Raw genomic sequence first — 25,857 nt, 5'->3', positions numbered from 1 at the left:
AATACTAATCCAAAAAAAATCTATGACAAATGGACCTAATTCAAGTTCACTTATGGAAATTTCCATTACTTTTTTTAAAAATAATGAATAAAGTAAGTGCTTCTTTATGGTTGTGTGTTTTCTGTATCACATGTATCATTAAATCAGAAAAATAAACATGCCATTACAAATTTTTGCACTGTTGTCAGTCGAATTTTAAAACCTACAGCGATAAGGTAAAGATGGCCATATATTAAAATGTATTGCATAGTTATCCATGCTTCAGCCCTCTTTAGGAAGGCCACTCTGGCACATGAATTAATTACTTCTAATCCAAATTCTATTAACTAATTAATTGTTTTAAGATCACACTTCATCTTAGTTGGATGCATGGCTTTCCTAGCCTGTATTTGAAAGGAAAAAATTGACTCCTGAGATAAGGCTGTTGTTCGTTTTGCCTACCCTTGATTACAATAATATAACCAATTATCATAATACTAACCATTTACATATTCTGTTGCATATAACACAGAGAGTGCAGTTGTTGATGCCTGATTTGTTTCGTCTGTTATCAGCAGCATAGGGTTCTTCCTTTCCTCGGACTCTTTCTTGTCCCAAACAGCCAATGCAGCACCTGAAATGCAATACCCAAAACATGATGAAGCACAAACTACATTCCCATTTAAAATAACTAAGCATGTTTCATATTATACATAATTTTGGCAAAAATAAGCACTCTGACAAGATATAGCAACTGAAACCAATGCCTGCAAACATGTAGTTATCTTGCAAACAAAATAAACATACACTTAAAAGAAATTATAAATATCTCCAACATTCAGGGATCTAATGGGCATTAAAATACAAGATGCACGTGACCCAAGAAGGGGGATATACGATATGGAGCTCAACCGAGCTGAATACTGATGCTTGAAAATTGTGACAAAGATGGTTCACAATATTAATTAATATTACTGTACAAGTATCCCCATGCAATAATAAGCATTAATTTACGAAAGTCTTGTTTTAAGATATTCGAGAATTACATTGGAATATTAACGAGTCAAATGTAAACCTTAAAAGTCCGATAACAATAATGTAACAGACTGTATACAGGTAAATTTGCATCAGGTACCAACTGTTATTTACAAAATGACCTCAGGGCTGCAACATGGATCAAGTGAGCTTCACGACACCATTTTCGTCAATTTTAAAGATGGCATCTCCTACACACACTTGCCCTCTGGAAGCCTAAAACTTATATATTCTCTGTCAAATGAAAATTCAATATCTCTGTGCATGATTACCATGCCAACAAGTTTACAAATGCTTCACTTCGCAGGCAGATGGGTGGAAAGACCTTCGCAATGGGTTATACTCGTAAGTGACTGTGCATGCATCCCAAGGATTCATCTTCCTGAGATATACAGGCACTAACTCAAGACTTGAAAATATGCGTGGATCAGCAATGGATATATACTAAAATGCTGCAAACTTGTGCAACCCTACATGCAAAAATCTACTCAGGTTGTCATTTCATCGCAAAATAAATTTTTCACGCAATACCGGTGCAAAATAAATTAAAACTTTGCATAAAGATTTTGCATATTTTCAGCATAATTACATTTCAGGAAGTGTCCCATGGCATTTTTGTGGGTTCCCCAAGCTACCTAAAAGTATCAGCTGGTATCAGTCAGTAAACTGTAACCGATACATCAACATTGGTCCCAGCCCTACTTCCCCCCCCTCCCCATACAAAGCTCACAATAAATTAATACACTGAAATAAATAGAATAAAACTTCATGAAGGGTTACAAAAACATTAATGCACGAGCACATGGTCAAATGTAAAAACTTTGAACTATATTAATGTTTCATGGTACAAAGTGTGTACTTTTAAGATACATATAAGGAAAACTTTCTGAAAAACCAATAAGCCATTTATCAACAGGGTGTCTACAATTTCGTAAAAACAAAATGCCCTAACTTTTCCAGGTTTTCCGGACCAAGAGCCAACATTTTCCAGACCAAGTGATTAGGGCAATTCATGTACTTACGCATATGTACAAGGACACTACATTTTAGCTAAACGCCACAGTTAGAAAACCACTGAATGAAGTTAAAAGTAATAACAAGAAGGAAAACTGACCACAAATTGACTGTTGAGATAGGGACATCAGGAGTGAGCTTTTATGTAATAATTGTCATGTGTTGAATAATGATAAACATTTCTTTAATAAAAATTATGATTATGGGAAATATAGTACATAATTATTGTATCATAGTTTGTCCACAACACAATTAACATTTCTTGCATGTTCTTTCTTCAACAACCTATATTAGTGCACTTCCACAAAAATGTTGTTTCTTCCAGAAACGCAGCAAATTTCCCTGACATTTCCAGGAAAAGCAAATTCCCTGAAATTTCCAGACTTGTAGACACACCCTGATCAAGAATAATCAAAGCCTATGACTTAAATGACCTCATCCAGAATGGAAATTAGCTACAATTCATTCTGTGATGGAAATACAAGCCTGCAACTACACTGAACCAACAGGTGAACAACATATACACTGTTAAAACACGCAAACTCACTCGATGCAGGTACTGGTTTCCATGGAATTCTGGGATAATTGAGCTCTTCTGACAACATATACTGCGAAAACAGAGCTGCAGCCTGCTTCACATGCTTCTGCATTGTCATGCTTTCCTGGATGTACACCTGGAAGCAATTAAAACATTAATAATATAAGGTGTTACAAAGCAAAGAAAAATATAGGACAATAAACTGAACATTAATAAATAGTCACAAAGAGAGTTTACATCTAAATTTTCTGAAAATATATAAGTTATAAAATGTACCAACATATTTCTCACACAGCGCCATGCTATTATTATTAGTAGTAGTACAAGAATCTTAGTACGAAACACTTATTAGTAAAGGCACATATTTTTGGTAAATAAAGAAGCAAAATTTTGGTACAAAAACAGCCAACAGTTAAATAAAATAAAATTTTGCTGTTATAGCAGTGAAAAAGCAGTATATAAAATGACATTTTGGTTTTGAAAATGTGAATATAATCCTAAATTTGATTTAAAAACTGCACTTACTTCACAAAATAAACATATCCCTTCTAATATCACATTTCTGTAGTTATCAGAGTATTAGGGTTATTCCTGCATAAAAGCGTCCATTTTTGCTTCTCAAATATTTGCAGCAGAATAAATCAATTTTCCGTGAATTGTGTAAACTCACAGGATAATTCTGACTTCAGTAAGTGTTGTGTCGGTAAATAAACTCTAAATTTCATGTTTAAGAGTCTATTTCGCATTTTGCAGTCATTTCGTATTATTTCGTAACGAAACAGGGTAGGAAAAAGCACCTCGCACCTTTCAGAAACATGAAAAATTAACATTACAATCTGTTATTTCACATTTCGTGTTCTCGTCAAAAGTGAAATATGCTAGAGCTGCGCCGATATGAGTGGTATCAATTCGGGCGCTCCACAAAATATCCATGCAACACTTTCGTGGAGACTAATTATGCTGGAAGTTATGCAAAATTCAATGATTCCATTCATCTTGCACTAACATTTAGTGCAAAAAAAAACTATTTTTCATAATGTAATAGGTATATCAATAATCTGATGACATTTTTTAACGTTTCAAAAGCAAAATTCAGGTAAAATGATGCTTATAATTGGGAGTGGAATACTCGCCCACTAATATTAAATCAATATAAACTAGAACCGAACCAATACCCACTTTGAACCGATACTGATACTCTCGCCGATTCCGATGGCTAATAATTGTAACAATTAAACAGTTGTTAAAAATATAGATTAATATTTAGTGTAAAGGCATACGTGCATCAATTTACCAGGATTTCTGCTTTAAAATATTTGAAAATTACACCAAAATATTAAATTACACGTTACATTGTCACAAAATACAGTATTTCCACACAAACCAGTGCAAAATAAAAAAAAAACTTCGAATTTTGCATAATTTTGAAGATAATTACATTCTGCAAAAGTGTTGCATGGAATTTTTGCAGAGTCCGTAAAAGACCAAAATTGCCGAAAAGTATTATCAGGTATCAGTAAATAAATTCCAACCGATACTTTCTGATACTTATACATCGGCATCAGTATCAACTCAACCCTAATATAAACTCCTGCTTGATGTAATCTTGCTTACCTGTTTATTATGCATGCCAAGATAAATAGCAGGTGAGGACGCCGATGTTTCTTCTGCATCCTTGGAATGTTGTCCCGGAATGTGAGAGTTGCTAAAAAGATCCACTTCCTGCATTTTGCCTTCCTTCAGCTGCCACGCATGGACCACTGGGTAGTCAAACTGCAAGGGAGACGAGTAATATTACGCTTTTGCATTGGAACAACGAACAAGAGGAAAATGGAAGTAATGCATCAAGCCATTTATTTCCTAGAGTAAAACAGAGGAAAAGAGAAGAGCAAAGAGGAGAAGAAAAGAAATAAGAGGCGATGTGGAGGGAGGAATGAAAAGAGACAGAAAAAAGAACTATCAAGCCATTTTGTTTCCTATCTTATCCTAAAACTTTAACATCTCCAGAGAATGTGTTAAGGCATGGACTGGACCTTTGGCAGCTGTAAGCGCAAATTTTTGTCAAATATTCCTCTTTATTCGAATGCTGTGATGTTCCAAAATATGAAAAATTTAATACGCTTAGAATTTCTTCTAGAGCATTGACGTGAATTTTCATGTAGTTTCCTTTAACTGTTATCTAGATATTATCAATAGTTTAATAGACTTACGTAATCGCTAGAAGGAATTCTAAGTGTGTGTAATTTTTCATATTTTGGAATATCACAGCAGTTTTTCGAATGAAGGGGAAAACCTGACAAAAATTCGCCCTTACAGCTGCCAAACTTCCAGTCAAGCCTTAAGTCCACAGATAAGCTAATAGGGACTGGACCTACAGTTTAAAGTGGGATCTAAACTACTGTGCATTCTGTCTCCACCGGAGATCGACCCTGGGTCACCTTGATTACATTTACATGTTAACTGGGATTCAAGTACAAAAGTCCTTACTTAAACTTACTTAAAGAACATTACAAAAAGGCTTCAATAAATAACACTATGCAATATGAAGGGGGGGAATAAAATGTTTGATTTTTTTTGTTATGTATCATCACTTTTTTGCCACATTTGGTTAATCGTGACCATGAGAATGAGTTATGAAATTGATGAACGGACACTCACAAAGAACATCTATGCCCAGGTCCGAATTCGAACCCAGGACCACTGGTGTAAAAGGAGTTGCAGGGGTTCAAAAATTGAATATTGGATGCTACAATTAAATGATTCAGTTCACAAATTTAAATAAATACTTGCCTTCTTCTTCCAAACTACTTCATTGGAAGATTTCTTTACTGCACACACAAGACCTTCAGGAACAATGACTTTCAATTCAATATCGTCATTCTTTTGTCTTTCGTTATTATTGTGACAATCTGAGGAAAACTCCTTTAGAAACCTGATTTCATGCTGTCCCACACTGAAGTTCCATCTGCAAATGCAAGAAATATGATTATTAATATTTATCAATATATCCAGCATCCAGGTTGTTACCCTGCCCCCGTGTCAGGGCAACAGTGTTTTTTTTCCTTATTTAAATATTTTATTAATATGTTAATTAATTAGGTAATTACGTGTATTTTATGTAATAAGGGTATCTCAATTTATTATGCATTTTTTTAGGTTCGTATTATTCCATGTATAAATACCATGTAGCTCTTTGTTCTTGCTTCGTGTTTCGAGCGTTCAAAAGAAAGGCGGGCAGTTTAGCTGTTAAAGATTAAAAATTTTGAAACAAGGGCGGTTGGCAACAGACGCCAACCAAACGTATATAAACTCCCAGATGAGAGTAGGGGAGGTCGGCTGTTGGAACTGAGACTTGGAAGGGAGAGGCTGTTTTTGCTTCGGTTAGCTAAGACCGGAGGACAGGTCTCCCGAAACGGATGCTGTAAGAGATTGGATTGCCGGGCAAGCTAGTGCCTTGGTATCCAGTTTACAGGTAAAAAGGTAGTTGTACTGGATGTTATTTTGAAGTAATTACGGTGCGCCGGGCAGCCTAGTGCCTTGTCACCGTAGAGGTTGAAAAATGTACACGTCGGGCGGCCTAGCGCCTGTTAAGACGTTTCTTGGAGTAACGCGAGTCTACCTTGTGACAAGCGTACTCCAGATGTAATTCATAAAAATGTAAAGCATCCAGGTACAAACAATAGAGATTCCAACATCAAAATTAGAGTTTTGGCCCGATAAATAATTAGAGAAATGAACGTTCGGAAACGACTTGTATATATTTTAAATTTATGTTAATTAAACTATAGAAAATATCCAAAATTTCCGTTTTTAATTTCATACATGCTGGACAAGGTAATTTATCCCCCTATAGCAATAAGGTTTCGCAAAGGTTATCCGTTGTCTCTTGTAGTTAATTATATAATTATGTTGACTTGTAGCAACCCACGTGCATTGTCGTACAAAGAAAGATACCCCTAGACAAATCTGAGCCGAGTACGAAGTGCACCGAACCTCGAGTGCGGAGGTAAAGTGTGGGGGCCAGGCGAGTAACATATTTATTTGTGGGCTCTGTCCGGGATTGAACTTATTTATTTGGGGGCTCTGTCCTCGATTGAACTTAGTTATTTGAGGTCTTGTCGCAGGATATTGAACGAGATTTTTGCTTTGAAAGTTAAGGAGAGAAACGGACGAGGATCGAACCGATGATCTTGCGAAACAGAAAAGGGGAAGTTACAAGAATGTCGCTTGGTAACTCGAGCAGGTCCAGCCCGACCGAGTCAGAACTTTCTGTTGTTGAGGAACAGAGGTGCGTTCCAAGAGTGACAATGGAGGAAATTCGTTTGCCGCTTCCGACATTTGAGGGAAATGTATGGAAGGAAGATGCTTTTTCGTATCTGGATAGGATTCAAGATTACGCGAGAACGTTGAAAATTTCTGATGATGATCTTCTGAAGGAGTTTATTCCTCTTTCGTTGCGAAATGAAGCGAGGGAGTGGTTTTTGTTCACGGAACCGTTCGGTGATTTTTCACAATTCAGGCATAAATTCTTGCAGGCTTTTCATGGATTGGATTATCAGAGAGAAGCAGAGTTATTTTTGTCTCAAAGGTTTCAACTTGCTAACGAGGGATTGGCGGAATACGTTCGCAAAGTTGACAGGCATTTTAGCAGGATAAGGAATTCGGCTTCTGCGCAGGAGAGAATTGACTTTGTGAAATCGCACTGCAATCCGGTATTTAGGGATTATTTGTACAACAAGACATTCACTTCTATGAGAGAAATGAGCGAGTACTCGCTAGAATTGCAATCGGAGTTTTTGGAAAGGCAGAGATTCAAGTCTTTCGTTTCTGAAGACGAAATTCGCAGCTGGTCGCTGAGGCAGGAATGCGAAGAGGAGAGGGGGAGAAAGAAATCTGATATTTTCTTGGACCCTGTGAGCATTGGTTTTGACCGCCCGAAAGTCGAGCGCTTGAGGGTTGAACATGTGGTTTCACGCCCTCCACCCTCGCGGCTTGCGGTGAGGGATGAAAACAAACAGAACCGCTTTTCGAAGGAAGATTGCCAGAGAAATAAATTATGCTACACTTGTGGACAGAAAGGTTGCAGAGCTTCAAATCACCGTAGGGAAAACAAGATAAATGAACGTGGGAATGAAGTAACAAAAAACTCGTAGAGTCGCCACGAATTTGTCAAGTTCGTGGCGTGGAAACTGCAAATTTTACGCGGAAGGAAAATTTTTCACCTCACAACGTAAATGTAAAACACGTAAGGGAACCTATCGTTTTATGCAACGTGGCTAACGTGGAAGTACACGCATGTATTGATACTGCGTCGTCCAATAACTTTGTGTCTTTGGAGGTCTTCGAGAAGATGAAGGCAAATGGAGTAAAATTGAAAGGTTGCAAAACAAAAGTAATACTTGCGGAAGGAAATGTGGAATCTTTGGGGAGCGCTTACGTGAATATTAAGTTTCACGGACACATGGCTCGGGATCAGATATTTGTGTTATCTAATGCTAATCATGAAATGTTAATGGGAAGGACATTAATGGCCAAGCTGGGACTTGTACCCATGATTCATCGTAACAGGTGGGCAATTGAGCCTGATCTTTCGAAAATCGTGCCTTTTGATTCGCCGCCGACACGTGACAGCGTTGATGCTGTTGGTTCTAGGGGACTGGGTTCGACTTCGGATGGAGTCGAAGGAGTCCGAGAGAACGTTTCTGCTTGCGGAGCGGAGACACGTAGCAGCGACATCAAAGGGGAGGGGGTTGACGAAGAGAGAAGGATTGCCATGCTGATGGAGGGTACCGATATCTCAGAGGAAAACAAGCCGAAATTGATTGCCATAGTGAGAAGGCATATTGATGTTTTTGAAGATAAACCGGGATTAGCAAAGGATTACGAGGTTCGTTTGAATGTGGATAACGAGAAGCCGGACCGAGCGAAACCTAGGCCACTTTCGGAGCAAAAGCAGAAATTCGACCGGAAACAGAAAAGGAAAACGGAAGCGATGTTTACAGATGCAGCTGGCAACACTGTAAATGGAAGACAGACGGACGGACAGAAAGAAACTTCGCCGCCCGTAGATCTTAATGATAAAGATATGTGGAAAGGAGAACAACAGAGTGATCCTTATTTGTCGAAATTAATTGGATGTTTAAATGGAGAAGAAGTTGAAATAAAGGATTCTCGAGAGAAGAGAAAATTTGACTTTTATCTGCAACATTCCTGTCTCGACGATGATGGACTGCTTTACCGTTTCGTTGACGAAAACACTGGACTTTATCCACCGTTTAGCTCCAGATTGAAGCTGTGGGTACCAGAGAAGTTGAAGAATGAAGTACTTAAATCTTCGCATGATGATTTATTATCTGCGCACTTAGGACATGGAAAGACATTGTTTAAGGTTCTAGAGAATTATACTTGGGATGGAGTAGTCAAAGATGTCAGTAACTATTGCAAAAGTTGTATCACTTGTCTTCAGTATAATCCTGACAACAGCAGAAAGATGGGATTTATGAACTCGAAGAAATCTACTGCGCCTGGATACAAAGTGTTTCTGGACATTTTTGGACCACTGCCTACAAGTACGAAGGGGAGATACAAGTACTGTTTAGTCATTCAAGATGAGTTCTCAAGGCACATAAGTTTGACACCTCTTAGAACTACAACGGCGAGGACGATCTCGCAAGCATTCTTGAAATACTGTTTTCAATCAGGATTCCCGAAATACGTTGTCAGTGACAACCAGAGTGTATTTCGAAGCAAACTGTATTCGCAGACGTTGCGTTCTGTGAATTGCAAGCCTGTCTATATTACGCCATATAGACCGAAGGGAAACAAATCAGAAGCAGCTATTAAGATAATCAAGCAAGCACTTGGGAAGTTTTGCAAGAGAGCACTCGTCGTGGGCTGAAAACTTGGACGCGATTAGTTTTGCCATTAATAATGCAACGAATTCGATGACTGGATTGAAGCCGTCATTCTTGTTCTTTGGACGTGATTTGTACACACCGCATGACACTCGGAAAATGGAGCTTCAGAGGGAAGATGGAACCGGGGAGGACGTCACGGCGGAGAGACAGATGGATTACGTCATGCAGTTAAAGGAAAGAATGGGCGCGGCTTTCGAATTTGCAAGAGAAAAAGAAGAAAAGACGAGGCAAAAGTCGTCAAAGGCCTACAATAAGGGCAGAAGAAGGGTTAATCTTCGTGTCGGAGATCGAGTACTGCTTCAAGAGCATAGAATATCGTCTGCTTTTAACAAGCAAACTGCGTGCTTTTTCCCGAAATTCAAAGGGATCTACAGAATTCTGAATTTCACTACTCCAAATAATGTTGTTTTGGAAAAGGAAGGTGAGGGGAAGAGAGTTCTGGCTAACGTTGACCAGCTGAAGGTTATTCCGAGAAGAAATTTGAGGAGTGTGAGGGAAAGCACTCGTCCCTAACTTCTACCCTGAGAATCCATCACAAGGGGAGGGGGTAGAAGGGCCGTGAAAAATGAGGGAAAGGAAGCCGAGTGACCGACTTCTTGTTTATACAGTAGTTAATTAAGTTCCTGAATTATTGTCGCTACACATTAGTGTCCTGGTAAAGTTATTGCTTGTGAATGTAAGATTTAAAAATACGGACTGTTGTATTTTATGTTATGTCAACCTTTTGCCGATAAAGGGTGGTGACAATTGTGAACATGAAGACATGAGATTTTCATCCCTAAGAGAATGCTGAAGGATGGCAGTTCGATGCCCGAAGAAGGAAGGGAATTCCTTAAAGATGAAAAATGGAAAAGCCATATTTAAGTCGGGTTGTGTGATCGAACGATAGAAAGCATTTGAAGCTGAAATTCGGCAGGAGTCGAACCGAGTACCGCAGAAGTCCCAGATGCAACGACTAAGGGACTAAGGAGCTGGGAGTTCTTCGGATGGACCGAGAGAGGAGGCTGAGTCGACCCTAGAGCGGGAGCCGGACATGTTCATTGGAAGGTGGAGGGGCTGAGTCCGTCTGCACCTGGGAGCAGTCCAGATGACCAGATGTCCAGGAGATTCCAGGATTCCCGGAGGAAGAAACCGTGTGGAAATTGGATATTTAGTGCAGTGAAATCGAGACTCTTCTTTTTCAGAGAGACGATTGTGATGTGTAGTGAAAATAACGTTATCAGTGAATTTTTGTTTTTCAGATACAGTGCTTAACTTTTCTCAGTGACTTTAAGACAATTCACATAGACTGAAATTTAAATTTCAGATTGAATTGTAACGCTGGGGAGGGGGAATCTGTTACCCTGCCCCCGTGTCAGGGCAACAGTGTTTTTTTTCCTTATTTAAATATTTTATTAATATGTTAATTAATTAGGTAATTACGTGTATTTTATGTAATAAGGGTATCTCAATTTATTATGCATTTTTTTAGGTTCGTATTATTCCATGTATAAATACCATGTAGCTCTTTGTTCTTGCTTCGTGTTTCGAGCGTTCAAAAGAAAGGCGGGCAGTTTAGCTGTTAAAGATTAAAAATTTTGAAAGAAGGGCGGTTGGCAACAGACGCCAACCAAACGTATATAAACTCCCAGATGAGAGTAGGGGAGGTCGGCTGTTGGAACTGAGACTTGGAAGGGAGAGGCTGTTTTTGCTTCGGTTAGCTAGGACCGGAGGACAGGTCTCCCGAAACGGATGCTGTAAGAGATTGGATTGCCGGGCAAGCTAGTGCCTTGGTATCCAGTTTACAGGTAAAAAGGTAGTTGTACTGGATGTTATTTTGAAGTAATTACGGTGCGCCGGGCAGCCTAGTGCCTTGTCACCGTAGAGGTTGAAAAATGTACACGTCGGGCGGCCTAGCGCCTGTTAAGACGTTTCTTGGAGTAACGCGAGTCTACCTTGTGACAAGCGTACTCCAGATGTAATTCATAAAAATGTAAAGCATCCAGGTACAAACAATAGAGATTCCAACATCAAAATTAGAGTTTTGGCCCGATAAATAATTAGAGAAATGAACGTTCGGAAACGACTTGTATATATTTTAAATTTATGTTAATTAAACTATAGAAAATATCCAAAATTTCCGTTTTTAATTTCATACATGCTGGACAAGGTAATTTATCCCCCTATAGCAATAAGGTTTCGCAAAGGTTATCCGTTGTCTCTTGTAGTTAATTATATAATTATGTTGACTTGTAGCAACCCACGTGCATTGTCGTACAAAGAAAGATACCCCTAGACAAATCTGAGCCGAGTACGAAGTGCACCGAACCTCGAGTGCGGAGGTAAAGTGTGGGGGCCAGGCGAGTAACAAGGTTATATTGAGAGGGTGGCCACTCTACGATCATAGATAAAATTCAAACAAAATTTCCAGTTTTCAAAGCGAACTTTCCAAAACTTGGGTACAAGGAGATGTTTTCTCTATTTCAACCTTATGTATTACCACCTCTCACCACACAGACACCCACAAATGTATTAACAATATAAAAGGTCTGTGCGATTCCAATGTATCCAAATTAAAGTCAATTAAACGGTATAGATATTTAAAATATTTAATTTAAGGTGCGGACTTTACATTTTCCATTTCACATACTGGGACTCGAAATACATCAACAAACACAAGTCACAAAAGTTACGGGATATATTAATCTACGAAAAATTGTTACTTCTAGAAGAATTTCAAACTCAAATTTACCTAATCAGCTTCAAGAACTGGGAAAAACTTGGCCTCAGGGCATTATTAAGCATGTATAAATTCAATGGGAATTGAATTAATAAAAGTTGCAATTCTTCACGTCTACGGGGGAAAAATTCAAACAGAATCCACGTATAATTTCCAGTGAGTTACCACCCTGCTTGATATCTGCCAGGAAAATTCATATATGGTTGGAACCTCAAGAGCTACTTGAAAAGAATAGCAGGCTCAGGGACAGCAGAAATGGACGACTCAGTGAAAAGTCACTTGGCGGGCCTTGGTCCAAAAAGGGCTGTTGCCTTTGGGATGTTATTAGCACAATGCTCCAGCCACCTTTATCACCCAGGTTCCCATTGATTTGAGGCTGGGTGAGCCCCAGAGCTGCTGTATGTAGGGACAAGGTCGGAAATATCGCGATTTTAGATTGCCCAGTTTGGGAATCGACCCTGGGTCCCCCACAAACCAATCAGACACCCTACCCCACATTAAATTTTTCCGGCTTGGAGGTCGAGGTCCCACTCTTTTCTTGCATTACACTTTACACAATTTAAATATTCAATTGACGACAGAGAAGTAAAAGTGAATTCTAAACACAATAAACATAAAGACCTTCTCAATCGCATAGTTTTCATCTTGCAATAAAGGGGTTCCAGGTTTGATACCCAGTTGTTTGGATTCCACTTTAAACTGTAGGTCCAGTCCAGATTAACATTGCTGTCCATAAAACTGGCATACGTGCAATAAGGATTACACAATTTCATTGAGATCTCAGAGTTGGTTTTAATCCACTTTATGCACAGATAGGCTAATCATGACTGAATCCACAATTTAGAGTGGAATCCAAATCACTATGCCTCCACTGGATATCAAACCCAGGACACCTTGATTACACATGTTCATAATGATGCAGTATATCACATATCAGAAAGTGCTTTTTCCTTGAAATGAAAATTCAACATTTTCTTTATACATTGAAAGTAATTCTAGCTATTCAATTTACAAGCATGAAACTTTTTTTTCCCCTTTTGCTAATTGTTCACAGTAATATAAAATAATGTTTGTGTTGTTACCTTTCAGATCCACTTTGTGGTTCAACCGCCCTTACGGTTTGTGTCTGGCGCTGCACAACAAGAACATCTTCAATGTCATTTTCTGTAAAATTATCACACCCTTTCATTGTACATTCATATTTCACTTTCCCTGACTTCAGTCCCACACCATATGTCCTGCTCTCCCTACCACCTGCAACAAAAATGATAAAAAATTAATCAGTGGTTATTGTAATTATCAACAGTAATTAGTGCATTGCTACATGGAAGCCCAAATTCTACTGCATTCTACTGTAAACTCCATTAAGCAAGAAGCTTTCTCTTACAATATGGCACAATAAAATATAATAATTAATTTTGTTTAACCGTGTTATAACTAATATATAGAGCACAAATTCCATTTTCTGCTTGGCTACCTGTACAATCTATTACATAAAATGGATTATATTAAACTAAATTACAATTAGAAATAATATCACGAAAAATTTTCCCCTAGTAGAACAAAGCCCATTACCAGGCAACAGGAATCCTTCCTTTTTACTTGGAAAGTGGTTTTCATTGGTGACACTAACAAGGGAGGCTATCTAAGTGTCCCCCTCCGATTTCCATGAAACTTGGCAGGTGTATAGAGGGCCCAAAGGAAGAAATACGTGTTTTTTTTTTGTTTCGGCTAAAAACTGTTTTAGCGGGCAAAACCAACTCAAATGTCAAGATGAGGACAAATTGAAGTGGGGATCTGACCCCTGTCTCCCCCTCCGATTTCCATGAAACCTGGCAGGTGTATAGAGGGCCCAAAGGAAGAAATACGTGTTTTTTTTGTTTCGGCTAAAAACTGTTTTAGCGGGCAAAACCCCCTCAAATGTAGAGATGAGGACAAATTGAAGTGGGGATCTGACCCCTGTCTCCCCCTCCGATTTCCATGAAACTTGGCAGGTGTATAGAGGGCCCAAAGGAAGAAATACGTGTTTTTTTTGTTTCGGCTAAAAACTGTTTTAGCGGGCAAAACACCCTCAAATGTAGAGATGAGGACAAATTGAAGTGGGGATCTGACCCCTGTCTCCCCCTCCGATTTCCATGAAACTTGGCAGGTATATAGGGGGCCCAAAGGAAGAAATACGTGTTTTTTTTGTTTCGGCTAAAAACTGTTTTAGCGGGCAAAACCCCCTCAAATGTAGAGATGAGGACAAATTGAAGTGGGGATCTGACCCCTGTCTCCCCCTCCGATTTCCATGAAACTTGGCAGGTATATAGGGGGCCCAAAGGAAGAAATACGTGTTTTTTTGTTTCGGCTAAAAACTGTTTTAGCGGGCAAAACCCCCTCAAATGTAGAGATGAGGACAAATTGAAGTGGGGATCTGACCCCAGTCTCCCCCTCCAATTTCCATGAAACTTGGCAGGTGTATAGAGGGCCCAAAGGAAGAAATACTTGTTTTTTTTTTGTTTCGGCTAAAAACTGTTTTAGCGGGCAAAACCCCCTCAAATGTAGAGATGAGGACAAATTGAAGTGGGGATCTGACCCCTGTCTCCCCCTCCGATTTCCATGAAACTTGGCAGGTATATAGGGGGCCCAAAGGAAGAAATACGTGTTTTTTTTTGTTTCGGCTAAAAACTGTTTTAGCGGGCAAAACCCCCTCAAATGTAGAGATGAGGACAAATTGAAGTGGGGATCTGACCCCTGTCTCCCCCTCCGATTTCCATGAAACTTGGCAGGTATATAGGGGGCCCAAAGGAAGAAATACGTGTTTTTTTTTTTTGTTTCGGCTAAAAACTGTTTTAGCGGGCAAAACCCCCTCAAATGTAGAGATGAGGACAAATTGAAGTGGGGATCTGACCCCTGTCTCCCCCTCCGATTTCCATGAAACTTGGCAGGTGTGTAGAGGGCCCAAAGGAAGAAATACGTGTTTTTTTTTGTTTCGGCTAAAAAAACTGTTTTATGGGGCAAAACTCCCCTCAAATGTCAAGATGAGGACAAATTGAAGTGGGGATCTGACCCCGAAACCACGTAAATCTGGCATAGGAAGAACACGCTCATATAATTGGAACACACACAGCACAGAACTGTACGATTGTCGGTACCAAACACAGTGCTATTGTAGAGAGATGCCGAATTCATAGACACCATTGTTCCCGGATAGGGATGGGCATAACAATAGATGGACCAGAGAAGGGTAACGGAGCTTTATGGTTAAATCATTTTTTTAGGAGTACCATCACTGTGACGAGTATGTACATTGACACCGTGGAAGCAACAATGGGGGAGGTTTTCAATGTGATGCATGGGTGCTATCTTTACTTTGTGTTGGCAGATCGGTTACCATAATGTTGTTTCGTGTTACTTTCTGATGGTAATAAATGTTTTATACATGCTATGTATTCATCTGTGGAACTATCCTCTTGTGTCCTTGGCTATGTATATCACCTATATGATATTTAGGTCATGCTTGATAGGGTTATTGTTCCCGTGATCGGCTATTTTCATACTCCGTTACCCTGCTTTGGCCCATCTATTGTTATGCCCATGCCTATCCAGGAACAACGGTGTCTATGAATTCGGCATCTCTCTACAATTGCACTGCGTTTGGTACCGACAATCCTACAGTTCTGTGCTGTGCGTGTTACAATTAAATGAGCGTGTTCTTCCTATGCCAGATTTATGTGGTTTCGGGGTCAGATCCCCACTTCAATTTGTCCTCATCTTGACATTTGAGGGGGTTTTTGCCCCCTAAAACAGTTTTTTAGCCGAAACAAAAAAAAACGTATTTCTTGCCAAGTTTCATGGAAATTGGAGGGAGACACTTAGATAACCTCCCTTGTGAGCAAGACATGAAAACCATTTTTCAAAATAAGCTGAGCCATACAGGAAGTAGGCTTTCCACCATAGAAGTATCCAAATTAATTATTTCCTTTCTATATTACGAGTAGGGTGCAGGTTTATAGGGACTAAAACTTGTAAAATAGTCAAATATGCGGAAAAATAATGACAATAGGTACTCAAAAGGGCACTATAAAATTTACAAATGCAATGCTATAGGCAGTGTACATTAACTTGTTCACTACTATATTTTTTCTTATATTTGCATTTTTTCTGTTACTGGCTAATTGCAATTAGCATTTTTAGGGATGAATATGCAAAGCAGGCACTAAACTTCAAAACTGTTATGTATAGCAAATATAGGTTCGAAACAATATGAAATTGAATTTCAGACGTTAAAGATAGTGAATACGAATTTTTGAGTAAATTTTTGATTTTCTTGTTCCTTTTCTCTTAACTTTTCATTATTGGAAGGCAAACAAGAAGTTTCACCTTTGGTAAGAGTCCTGTCATTTTGCAAAAATATAAATAATTTCATATCTCTACAACAATTTGTTCTCTTGCTACAATTCTTTTTATACATCATGGCAAGTGGGAAAAGCTGGCATTTCTTAAAGTTTCTGCCCTAAGAAGCTAATAGGATTCAGTAAAAGTTAAATAAAAATTATAATTATATCAGAAATAAATGTTCAAAACTATTCAGCGATGAAATATTTTACTGAAGAAAAATTAACACAGATGAAAAATGGTATTTATAACATAAGTATGTCGAAGATAAACAATACAGAGGTTTTTAAAATACTTTTGCAAGCAGCAACTGGTACATACCTGAAATAACGAGGTCATCTGAGAATCTAAAAGATGACTGAAGAAGTGTGTCTGCTGTTATGGGGACTGCTTCCACTTTGTCCCCATTGAACCTGTAGAGGTTTCCATTCAAGGAAGGAATCATGCGGACCCACTGACCATTGTTTGTCAGCTGTAAGAAAATGCATTCCTTCATGAAAATCAAATCCCGTCAACAGTGTCATATGTAGAGGCATGCATAATTAATTTTTGACAGAAACAAAAAACAACACACTGTAATGTTCATTTTTCATGTTTTTGAAGTATTAATTATCCTGTCGAGTTATGCAAATCATGGAAAAATTGATTAATTCTGGAGTAAATATTTGAGAAGCAAAAATGGACTCCTTTACATGGAAATAAATGTAAAACTCCGATAACTATATAAATGTGCTATTAGAAGGGAAAAAATGTTTATTTTGCGTAATAAGTATAGTTTTTTTTAAATCAAATTTAGGATTTCATTCACCAATTTAACACCAAAATGCCATTTTATATACCACATTTGATCTCAAAATATACCCAGTTCTTGTACCCCAAATCTAAATCATCTATTTACCATAAATATGTTGTTCTAATCATATGGAGTCACAATTATTTTTAAGGAAACAATAAGACATTTCTTGAATCATCAGAACTTCCAATAACGACAATATTTGACATTATATCTCCCCCAAAAAGATTAAAATCTGACAAATTCCTGGATTCAGTACAATTGTGATAATATATTTTTACACACATATTTCAATGAGCCCACTACTATCTAGGTTTCAACTTAAATAACGTACATAAAACTGTCTGAACTGAAGAATACTTAAAAAAACACTAAGTTGATGACCAAGGCAATTTATTATTAAGATAAAAACACTTAACAGGTAACGTTTCGACCCTGTATCAGGGTCTTCCTCAGACGAAGAACTAAACTAAAATGATGAAATATTGACAAGGGACTGTCAACTTGATTTGTTGTTGTGTGGCTAGTGACCCTGCTATGTGTATGTAATCTTTCTGTGTGAAGTATATTTCATCATTTTTAGTTTAGTTCTTCGCCTGAGGAAGACCCTGATACAGGGTCGAAACGTTACCTGTTAAGTGTTTTTATCTTAATAATTAATTGCCTTGGTCAGCAACTTAGTGTTTTTAAATATGGAAACAAGGCTTAATTATATTACAATTGAAGAATACTACACTTTTTTAGTGTTAGTGCTACTAAAGGCTACTTATTTATGTTTGCAATGACTTTTTGTCTTGTGGGCCAGCCAGTAAGAGATCCAAGTAGAGATCTATGGTAAAAATCGAAGTTCAACTTCCAGTGTGTTTCATTCCAGAATTTTTCTCATCAGTGCAAATGCATAAATGGCTTTAGCTTCATTCAGTCTCTCAGTTGATGGTTCCTGGGGTGTGAATGAAGTCAGAATATAGTTTTAATCAACCTATTTCCATCAGCGCCAAGATCGATAATTTGTGGAGCCCATGAGCCATACAAATACCCTTCCGCCATCATAGCATGGTGCAATGCACAGGGGAAATTTTAGCTTTCACTTCTGAACAAAACATTGAAGAAAATATTTTTCACCTCAAAGTTGTCCCCTTCTTACCAACCAGCTTTTGAGTTTATTTCATTTCTATCTACAGAGTGAGTCAAAAGTCAGGTTACATAGGAAGTTTCTGATTGCGAGTGAAGGAAGATGCTGACAAAAGGGTTGAGGTGATTCTCCCGAGTGGCCACTACGGTCTCCAGAGCTGACACCAATGTATTTTTCCTTAGGGTCATTTAAAGGTAACCGTCTACTCAATTAAGATTAAGTACGTCCATCATCTGAAGTAATGCATTGTGCAATATGCCGGACATTCTACAAAAGGTTCTGGAGAACTGAAAATGTCACGTGCACACATTGAAGACATACAATCCCTATGTAACCTGACTTTTGTTTTGACTCACCCTGTACTTTGGGACTTTCAAAGCCAGATATCTGCACTGGAAATTATTCATCTTTCTAGCTCATTAAAAATCATACTGAGAAGTTCTCATCCCCATTATTATTTACACACTGAACACATATAATGGTATGATCAAAAATTTGATGCATAACTTATACAAATTTAGCTACCCTACACAAAACATTAAATTTACTGCACTACAACCACCTGTTATCCACAAAAGTAAACAACTAGCCTTATGTAAAAGGTATTACCTCCAATTTATGTATGCTTGATGACAGCATCCCACCTGGGCCAGTTTCAATGGTCCATTGAATAGCTCCATTGTCCTCTGCATTTAGTGCTGAAAGTCTTCCGTCCAATGTACTCACTAATACTAAGCTGTACAAAACAGAAATTACAAATTACTATTATTTGGTCATAACACAGTAAAACTGATGAAACTAAACTGAACGTAAAGGTATTCATTGAAGGGCTCGTGTGTAAAATATGGTCAGTGACATTTTGGTGATTTGTGAGTTGCGAAGTAAAATGCACCATCCTTCAATTTTCGAGTGAAATTGCCATGTCATACAATTTCCATTGGACTCAGTGAAGCCTTCTGAAATTGGTAAACACAACACGAAAACAATTTATCTACAGTATAGCTTCTAATAACCTTTTTCTTAATGAACTTGGAAATGACCAAAATGTCACTTAGGCCTACTATGTTTTACACCCGAACCCTTCAATTCATTTTTAAATTACTGTCTGTCATTCAATTTTTCTCTTTGGACCATGTACGACAATTTCCATTTTTTTCAGATAAGCAAAATTATGCACATTTAAAATAGAAATATTACAGTGGTTTAACATAAATTGACACAACAAAGGCAGGGATTTTCTGTTAAAATTTTTTGACTGAAATCAATCTACAACAAAATCCCAAGCACAAATTGTTTTATACAGTGACATTTCAGACCAAGTCTAATTACGAAGATTCTTTTGATGTCACGAAACTAAATTATAGATGTCGCAAGACTCCAACATATGTTATTTTAATGCAAGCACTAAACTAATGCTGTGTACTTCCCAACTTAGCTTTGTCACAACAGTTTGACAATAGAAACCAGGTGGCGGTATTTACATGTTTTGTATCATACTGGAGAAACGAGCTTAACAAAGAGTGACGAGTGTTGGCTAGTGCCAGTGGCATATTTAATACGATGTCTGTAGCTATTTTTCCCCTGATATGTCCTGGGAAAAATTATTACAAGTAATACTCTAGATGTGCATCCTTACCTTCAAATTATAAGGGGGGGGATGTACAACACTAATATCTTCCATGTATGCAATACATTTACCATACAGAAAAGGGTGATATACTTAATGCAATCTGAATTTAACAATTATAAGGATTACGGCTGAGCCGATACCGATATTTATAAATTTCAATTTTAAAATAACAAATACTAGCTACCGAGTCATACTAACTCATCATATAATATTCCTTTAACCCTCTGTTACTCGTGCGGCGTCTACGAGATGCCAGATAACGATAACTTCTGAAAGGAAGTAGCTCTGGTAGTCCCCGTCCCGGTACCTTTCTAGTATGAGCAAATTATTATTCAGAACGCGTTATGACAGTTCAAGTTTGTGCGGTGAGAAGTTATTAGTGATATTGTCTGCACAGACTCTCTAAGACACCACGCGAGTACTCGTGTTACAAAATCCTACATACAACATATGTTATAAAACAAGAGTTCTAAAAAGAACAAGGCTAATAATGTGTTTTATCCAACTAAAAATTTAAGTTTTTGTTGTGTATTGCCAGAGTTTTGTATTTTTATTAAATATGTAGGTTTTGTATTTTAGAACACTCAATGCATATTTGTTGCATTTGTGCCCAAAACAAATAATGTGGTTTAGCCAACTAGAAATGTAAGCTCTTATTGTGTATTGCTAGAGTTTTTATATTTGGTAACATTTGTAAAGCCGGGAAACTGATTTAATCACATTTACAGGAGAAAATACTTACGTAATTGAGTTTCGGTAACAGTATAATATAGTGAAAACACATTTCTTCAAATTTACAGGACAAAAGACGGGAAACTACTTACGGAATTGAGTTCCTGTGAACTTTTGGAAGCTTGGATTAGTGTCTTTTCTATTCGTGCAACTTATTCGGCAGGGAAATAATGTAATTTTCGACATTAATGTATCTCCGTTGCACGATAGCTCGTGCCACCATTACCATCGACTACGTGAATCAAATATTCCGTGTGTTCGATTATGTAACCTGTTGGTGTAGCAACCACGCGGTAGTTTTACAAGATGACGTGTGAAGGTTGCATTGTGAAAATGTTCCCGGATATTGAAGACCAACGAGATTTTTGAATTGAACATGGAATCGTGAAGGAAGAAATGGAATGTTGTATATGTTTTAGTATACGTGGACATACCCAAAAGAAACCGAACTAATTTTGTGGTGTAGTACCACGTTTTGCCGCTAGGAGTGCATAGAGTGAACCTTCCTGAGTCCGTAAGCCGAGTGCCGTTGCTGAAGCAGGTCAAGACACGTTTCGGCAGAGTTTAGAGTGACAGCTGTTTTGTGTGATCGTCGCTTTTGCAATGGCTGATTTTCGGGAAGTTATTTCACCGTTAATTCATGTTTGCATGTGAGTGCTAAAGGAACCTAACATCGTAGGCATACTTCGTCCCCATGATGGTTTGTGGGGCTATCGTGAATTTTTGGGGCTAATGTCAACCATAATTCAGGAATTTCTATACGTGAGCACCAAATTTTAAGTGCAGATTCGTGATTAGGAGACCCAAATTAGTAAGTATCCGAAATTTCAAACAAATTGGAGAAATTCCCTGTATTGTTAAATTATACCCAGAATAGTACGTTAGCAATGTAAAAAAATGTGAAATAAATTATTGATAGGTGTCTCCGGTATAGTAAAGTAGTATCTTCACGATAGCCCCACGAACCATCACGGGGACGAGGTTAGGTTAGGTTCCATTAGTACTCATTTTCACGGAAAAATACCTACAGAAGGGGAAAAACAAGGAAGATTAATTACTCGATATCTCAAAAATGGAAATTATTTTCGTTAAAAAAAGCTAAATCCCTTGTTAAACAAATTTTGGCAATGCAGAACAGGTAAGTACGAATGTCAACAATTACAAAATAAACGAGTTACAGACGTTTCCCGCTGAAATTTCTGCATAGCATATCTGTGTGTGCCAAATCTTAAAATGTAATCTATAAAATCATACTTTGGAAATCGGACAATTCAAAACTTTTGCTATACTTCCCGTAATAGTATTCTTTGATCCTGAATCGAAACTATTTTTTATCTTACCTTTTAAAAATAGAAAAGTAATAAACAGGATTAAGTTTGGGTAAATATTTTATTAATTTTGTAATACGCTTTTGTTAGTGATGCATATTTTACGGTCTGTGCCGTCGAAATGTTGTTGTTGTTGTTGTTTTAAAGTCTAGCGTCAAAATACTATCGTATCGTAAATCTCACGCCGTACTAACACAAATAATCGTACATTATCCTTAGTTATTTTTAAGACAATGATCTTAAACAAATATCTGGAAATATAACTTCTGTCACTTTAGAAAGTAAATTTCATTATAGACGACAGAGAAAATTTTTCACTGCAACGCTTTACCTTCCTGTTGATCTCAGCCTGGAAGGATCATCTGGAGCACAGTAAGGTAATCCGCCGAAATCACTTTCACTCGCTCGAACCAAGACAAAACACAAAAATATCAGAACGTTATATATGGTACCATATAAAGAAAATGCCATGGCACAAATTATGTTATTATGAAATTAAGGAAAGGAAACGCACAGAAACAGCAAGTACAAGACATCCTCCACGACTAAAATCACATGACATTACAAACTTTACGTCACTAGAAGGTTCATGCTCATTGGTTGTCTGAAGCTCCTGAGTGGAAAGGATGACGTGTCCTCGAAAATATTAGAAGAGAAATCGTATCGTAAAACAGAATTTTACAGTGTTCATTTCTAAGTGTCATTGTCTTGAAATGCTGTTATCACCGTATCAATACTTAGCGTTGCAATTGTACAATTTTATATTTTAACTAGACGTTAGTTTAGAACTGGCAAATACTTGTTCCAACTTGTTACATCTCGTCTGCCAGCATCATGTCATGTCATGTCAGCCATGCGCGGGAAAATGTCATTTAGGTCGTAATTCATGAGCAATTATTCCAATCTGTTTGAAAAAATGGAACTACCTCAAAACGCTATTAATGTCTCGACCGCAGCAAAAGTTTTAAAAAATTGCTATACTTAGCAAGTATTAGGAGAGAAATGCTTTGAAGACTTGACTTAACCGTTGTAGGGCTCTTATTTAAAGAAATTACATGTAATATTCACTTTCGTATAATGCTATCTTTATTTTTTATTTACATTTTACTTGGGATTATCGCTAAGCAGTTTTTCCCATATCTATTAATGCTATCTTATCTTTAAAATGAAACAGCATATCCTCTTCCAATTTGTACATAGCGGTCATGGAAACCTACAATAACACCTGGGGGTTCGTCGTGCTGACCATACGTCCCCGGTCACCCTGTAACTGGTTGGATGATCGCCCATCTATGCTGAGGCAGTGCTGAGTGAGTGAGAACGGCAACCGGTAGATAGACCCTGGTCCTCACGGATTATTTAATTTGTACTTAGACCCCTACTAAAATTTAGGCCTCCCCGATGGCGCAGTGGCAGCATCGTAGCCTTGCAACCAAGGGGTCACGGGCTCAAACTATTTCCTATGAGGTTAGATTGGTCCTAATTTTATTGTCTTTTATTTTTTTGAGGGAGATAAGATTCTTGATCTACTCAAATAGCATAAAGATCAGGTTCGATACCGGGTGGGGGCACATAGTGGCTTCAAGCTGTAGGTCCAGTCTCGATTAGCCGTCTGACTACCATTCTAAAGGTCCCGGGTTCGATCTCCGTCCGGTTCAAATACGGGAACTTTTCTTACGTTGGAAGCGGCCCCGGCGCCCACCCAACGTCGAATGACATGGTACATGGGGAGGGGGGTTTAAGGCGGTCAGGGGCGTAATGCTGATCACATCTATCCCACTCATGACCGGATCAAGAAAGTGTGGGGCGTTATCCCCACGCCCCTATACGCTTTCATGGCGTGGTACTAAGCACAGGGGAGCACTTTTTTTTATAACTATAGCTGTTAAACATACCTTAATTAATTTAAACTTTTCTTGTTTTGGCACCAGCGAATTCCGTGTTTAAGCTGCTCAAGTCCAAGGCGGGGGAGGGAAGCCGTGAAAGAAACTACCAGATGAGTGGGTGGACGCTGCGCTGTTGCTACATTTAATACCTCTAGAATAGCACTCATAATTCCATCAGCAATATAATTTAAATTTGAATTCTGTAATTTTGGGTGCGTCAGCTATTTTGCACCCCTCACATTATACGGTGTTCAGCTCGTTACCATAACTAAAATAACATAACTGTAATGTCGTGTAACTAAATATTAAACAGGGTGTACTACGTGGAAGTGAGGTTGACAATTCGGTATACTATGTTATATGCTACAGTTTCCTTTAACCATAGACTAAGAAGCCTATGCTTTAACCAATAGTCCCAAATCATTCACCATTTACTTATTATTCAGCCTATTTCGGAAAATTTTCACACAGTAATAATAGAACTTCTAAGCTCTCTTTTGTCCTTTTTGCCGCCCTGGAAATTTGCAGTTCTGTTAGTGATACGATTCGACCCCACCCTTTCTGCCGGTGTAAAGTCCTGAAAAATTGAATTGTTGTTTTATGCACAGAAAAGCTAATCGGGACTGAACCTATAGCTGAACCTTAAAGTGGGATCCGAACTGTCCTTTCCTCAAACAGGTATCGAACCAGGGAGCCCTTGATTACAAGGCGACGACGTTACCACTATACTATCGGGGAGGCTCCCATGTGACCCCATTCCAACACTAGATAAAGGGGTGGGAAGCTTTAAATAGATTGTCCTTCGTTGAGGCATAGTCGATCATACGTATTTCTGGTAGTAGACGTCGTCGTCTAATGCAGCTGAAAGTAATTTCTTTCCTCCTTTCTTCCACTCAAGTTGCGGTGTCGCCAATGATAAAGCATTGCAAATAAACTTTTCATGCACAGTTGTTCCCGCGGGGGTCAAGTCGGTAGGGTGTCTGACTGCCACGCAGGAAACCCGGGTTCGATATCAGCGGTCGATATTCTAAGGTCTTCTCCGCATAAAGCGGGTTCGGGCGGGGCCTCCGAGATACTTATATACGGGCCTCACACCAGCTTCCGTGACGTCACAGGACTAGTCAACTATAGTCAATTTATAGCATTTAACAAAGTGCATTATAAAAGTAAGTATAATATTTATTTTTCTGACTGAATCGTTCTTTATTATTCATTCAGAACGTTGCTTTCACATCAAGAACATTTCAAATGTTATACGGCATTACAAAATACGTAAATAATGTTAATAAAAGTAAAATCCATTCTTTAACGTTCTGCATTATGTACCTTCATTTTTCAAATTACCAAGGTCAAAAAATGCGATAGAGATAAAATTTGATCCTACATTGATACTTTCTCTAAATTCGTAAAAAATTATCATCGTTAATATATAATTGCTATTGAATTGCTGTGGAATAAATACTTACGGTTCAACTTATGCATGCAAGATAATTTTGTAAAAGTTAGGTTGAGGAAAGGGCTTGTAAGATTGGAATTTGGTATTAAATAAACTTTCCAACTTTGGAAACTGAATTCCCGTGTGTAACTTGAATACATTTTTAATTTCTGGAAATCCGGTAAATATTTGGCTGCACAAGTTTGATTGGTTTGGTTGAAGGTTAGCTTACATTTCTTTTTTTAAAAAAAATCATGTTTCGTATTAAAAATTTTACATCAAGCAAAGAGAGAAAGTGTACACATACTAATGCAGCAAACGTACTAGCCTAACCAATTC

At 38.1% G+C, this 25,857-nt stretch overlaps 1 protein-coding gene across 1 annotated transcript in view; it reads right to left on the bottom strand.

The window, feature by feature from the left end:
* Positions 1-23,004, bottom strand: part of PEK (pancreatic eIF-2alpha kinase) — a 41,718-nt gene extending 18,714 nt beyond the window's left edge. The window contains exons 1-8 of the mRNA XM_083143378.1: positions 22,529-23,004; positions 19,117-19,243; positions 16,904-17,054; positions 13,285-13,456; positions 5,357-5,531; positions 4,181-4,339; positions 2,576-2,702; positions 482-613 (exon numbers count right to left, since the gene is read on the bottom strand). Of these exons, the coding sequence (XP_082999504.1) occupies positions 482-613; positions 2,576-2,702; positions 4,181-4,339; positions 5,357-5,531; positions 13,285-13,456; positions 16,904-17,054; positions 19,117-19,243; positions 22,529-22,668 (1,183 nt within the window). The 5' untranslated portion in view covers positions 22,669-23,004. The remainder of the gene's footprint in view (positions 1-481; positions 614-2,575; positions 2,703-4,180; positions 4,340-5,356; positions 5,532-13,284; positions 13,457-16,903; positions 17,055-19,116; positions 19,244-22,528) is intronic.
* Between the last annotated feature and the right edge of the window lie 2,853 nt (positions 23,005-25,857).

Source organism: Lepisma saccharinum, chromosome 21 (assembly GCF_977018435.1).
Source record: "Lepisma saccharinum chromosome 21, izLepSacc3.1, whole genome shotgun sequence".
Lineage (NCBI taxonomy): Eukaryota > Metazoa > Arthropoda > Insecta > Zygentoma > Lepismatidae > Lepisma > Lepisma saccharinum.
The sequence above is the reverse complement of the archived record's forward strand: the minus strand, read 5'-3'. Positions and strand labels throughout refer to the sequence as shown.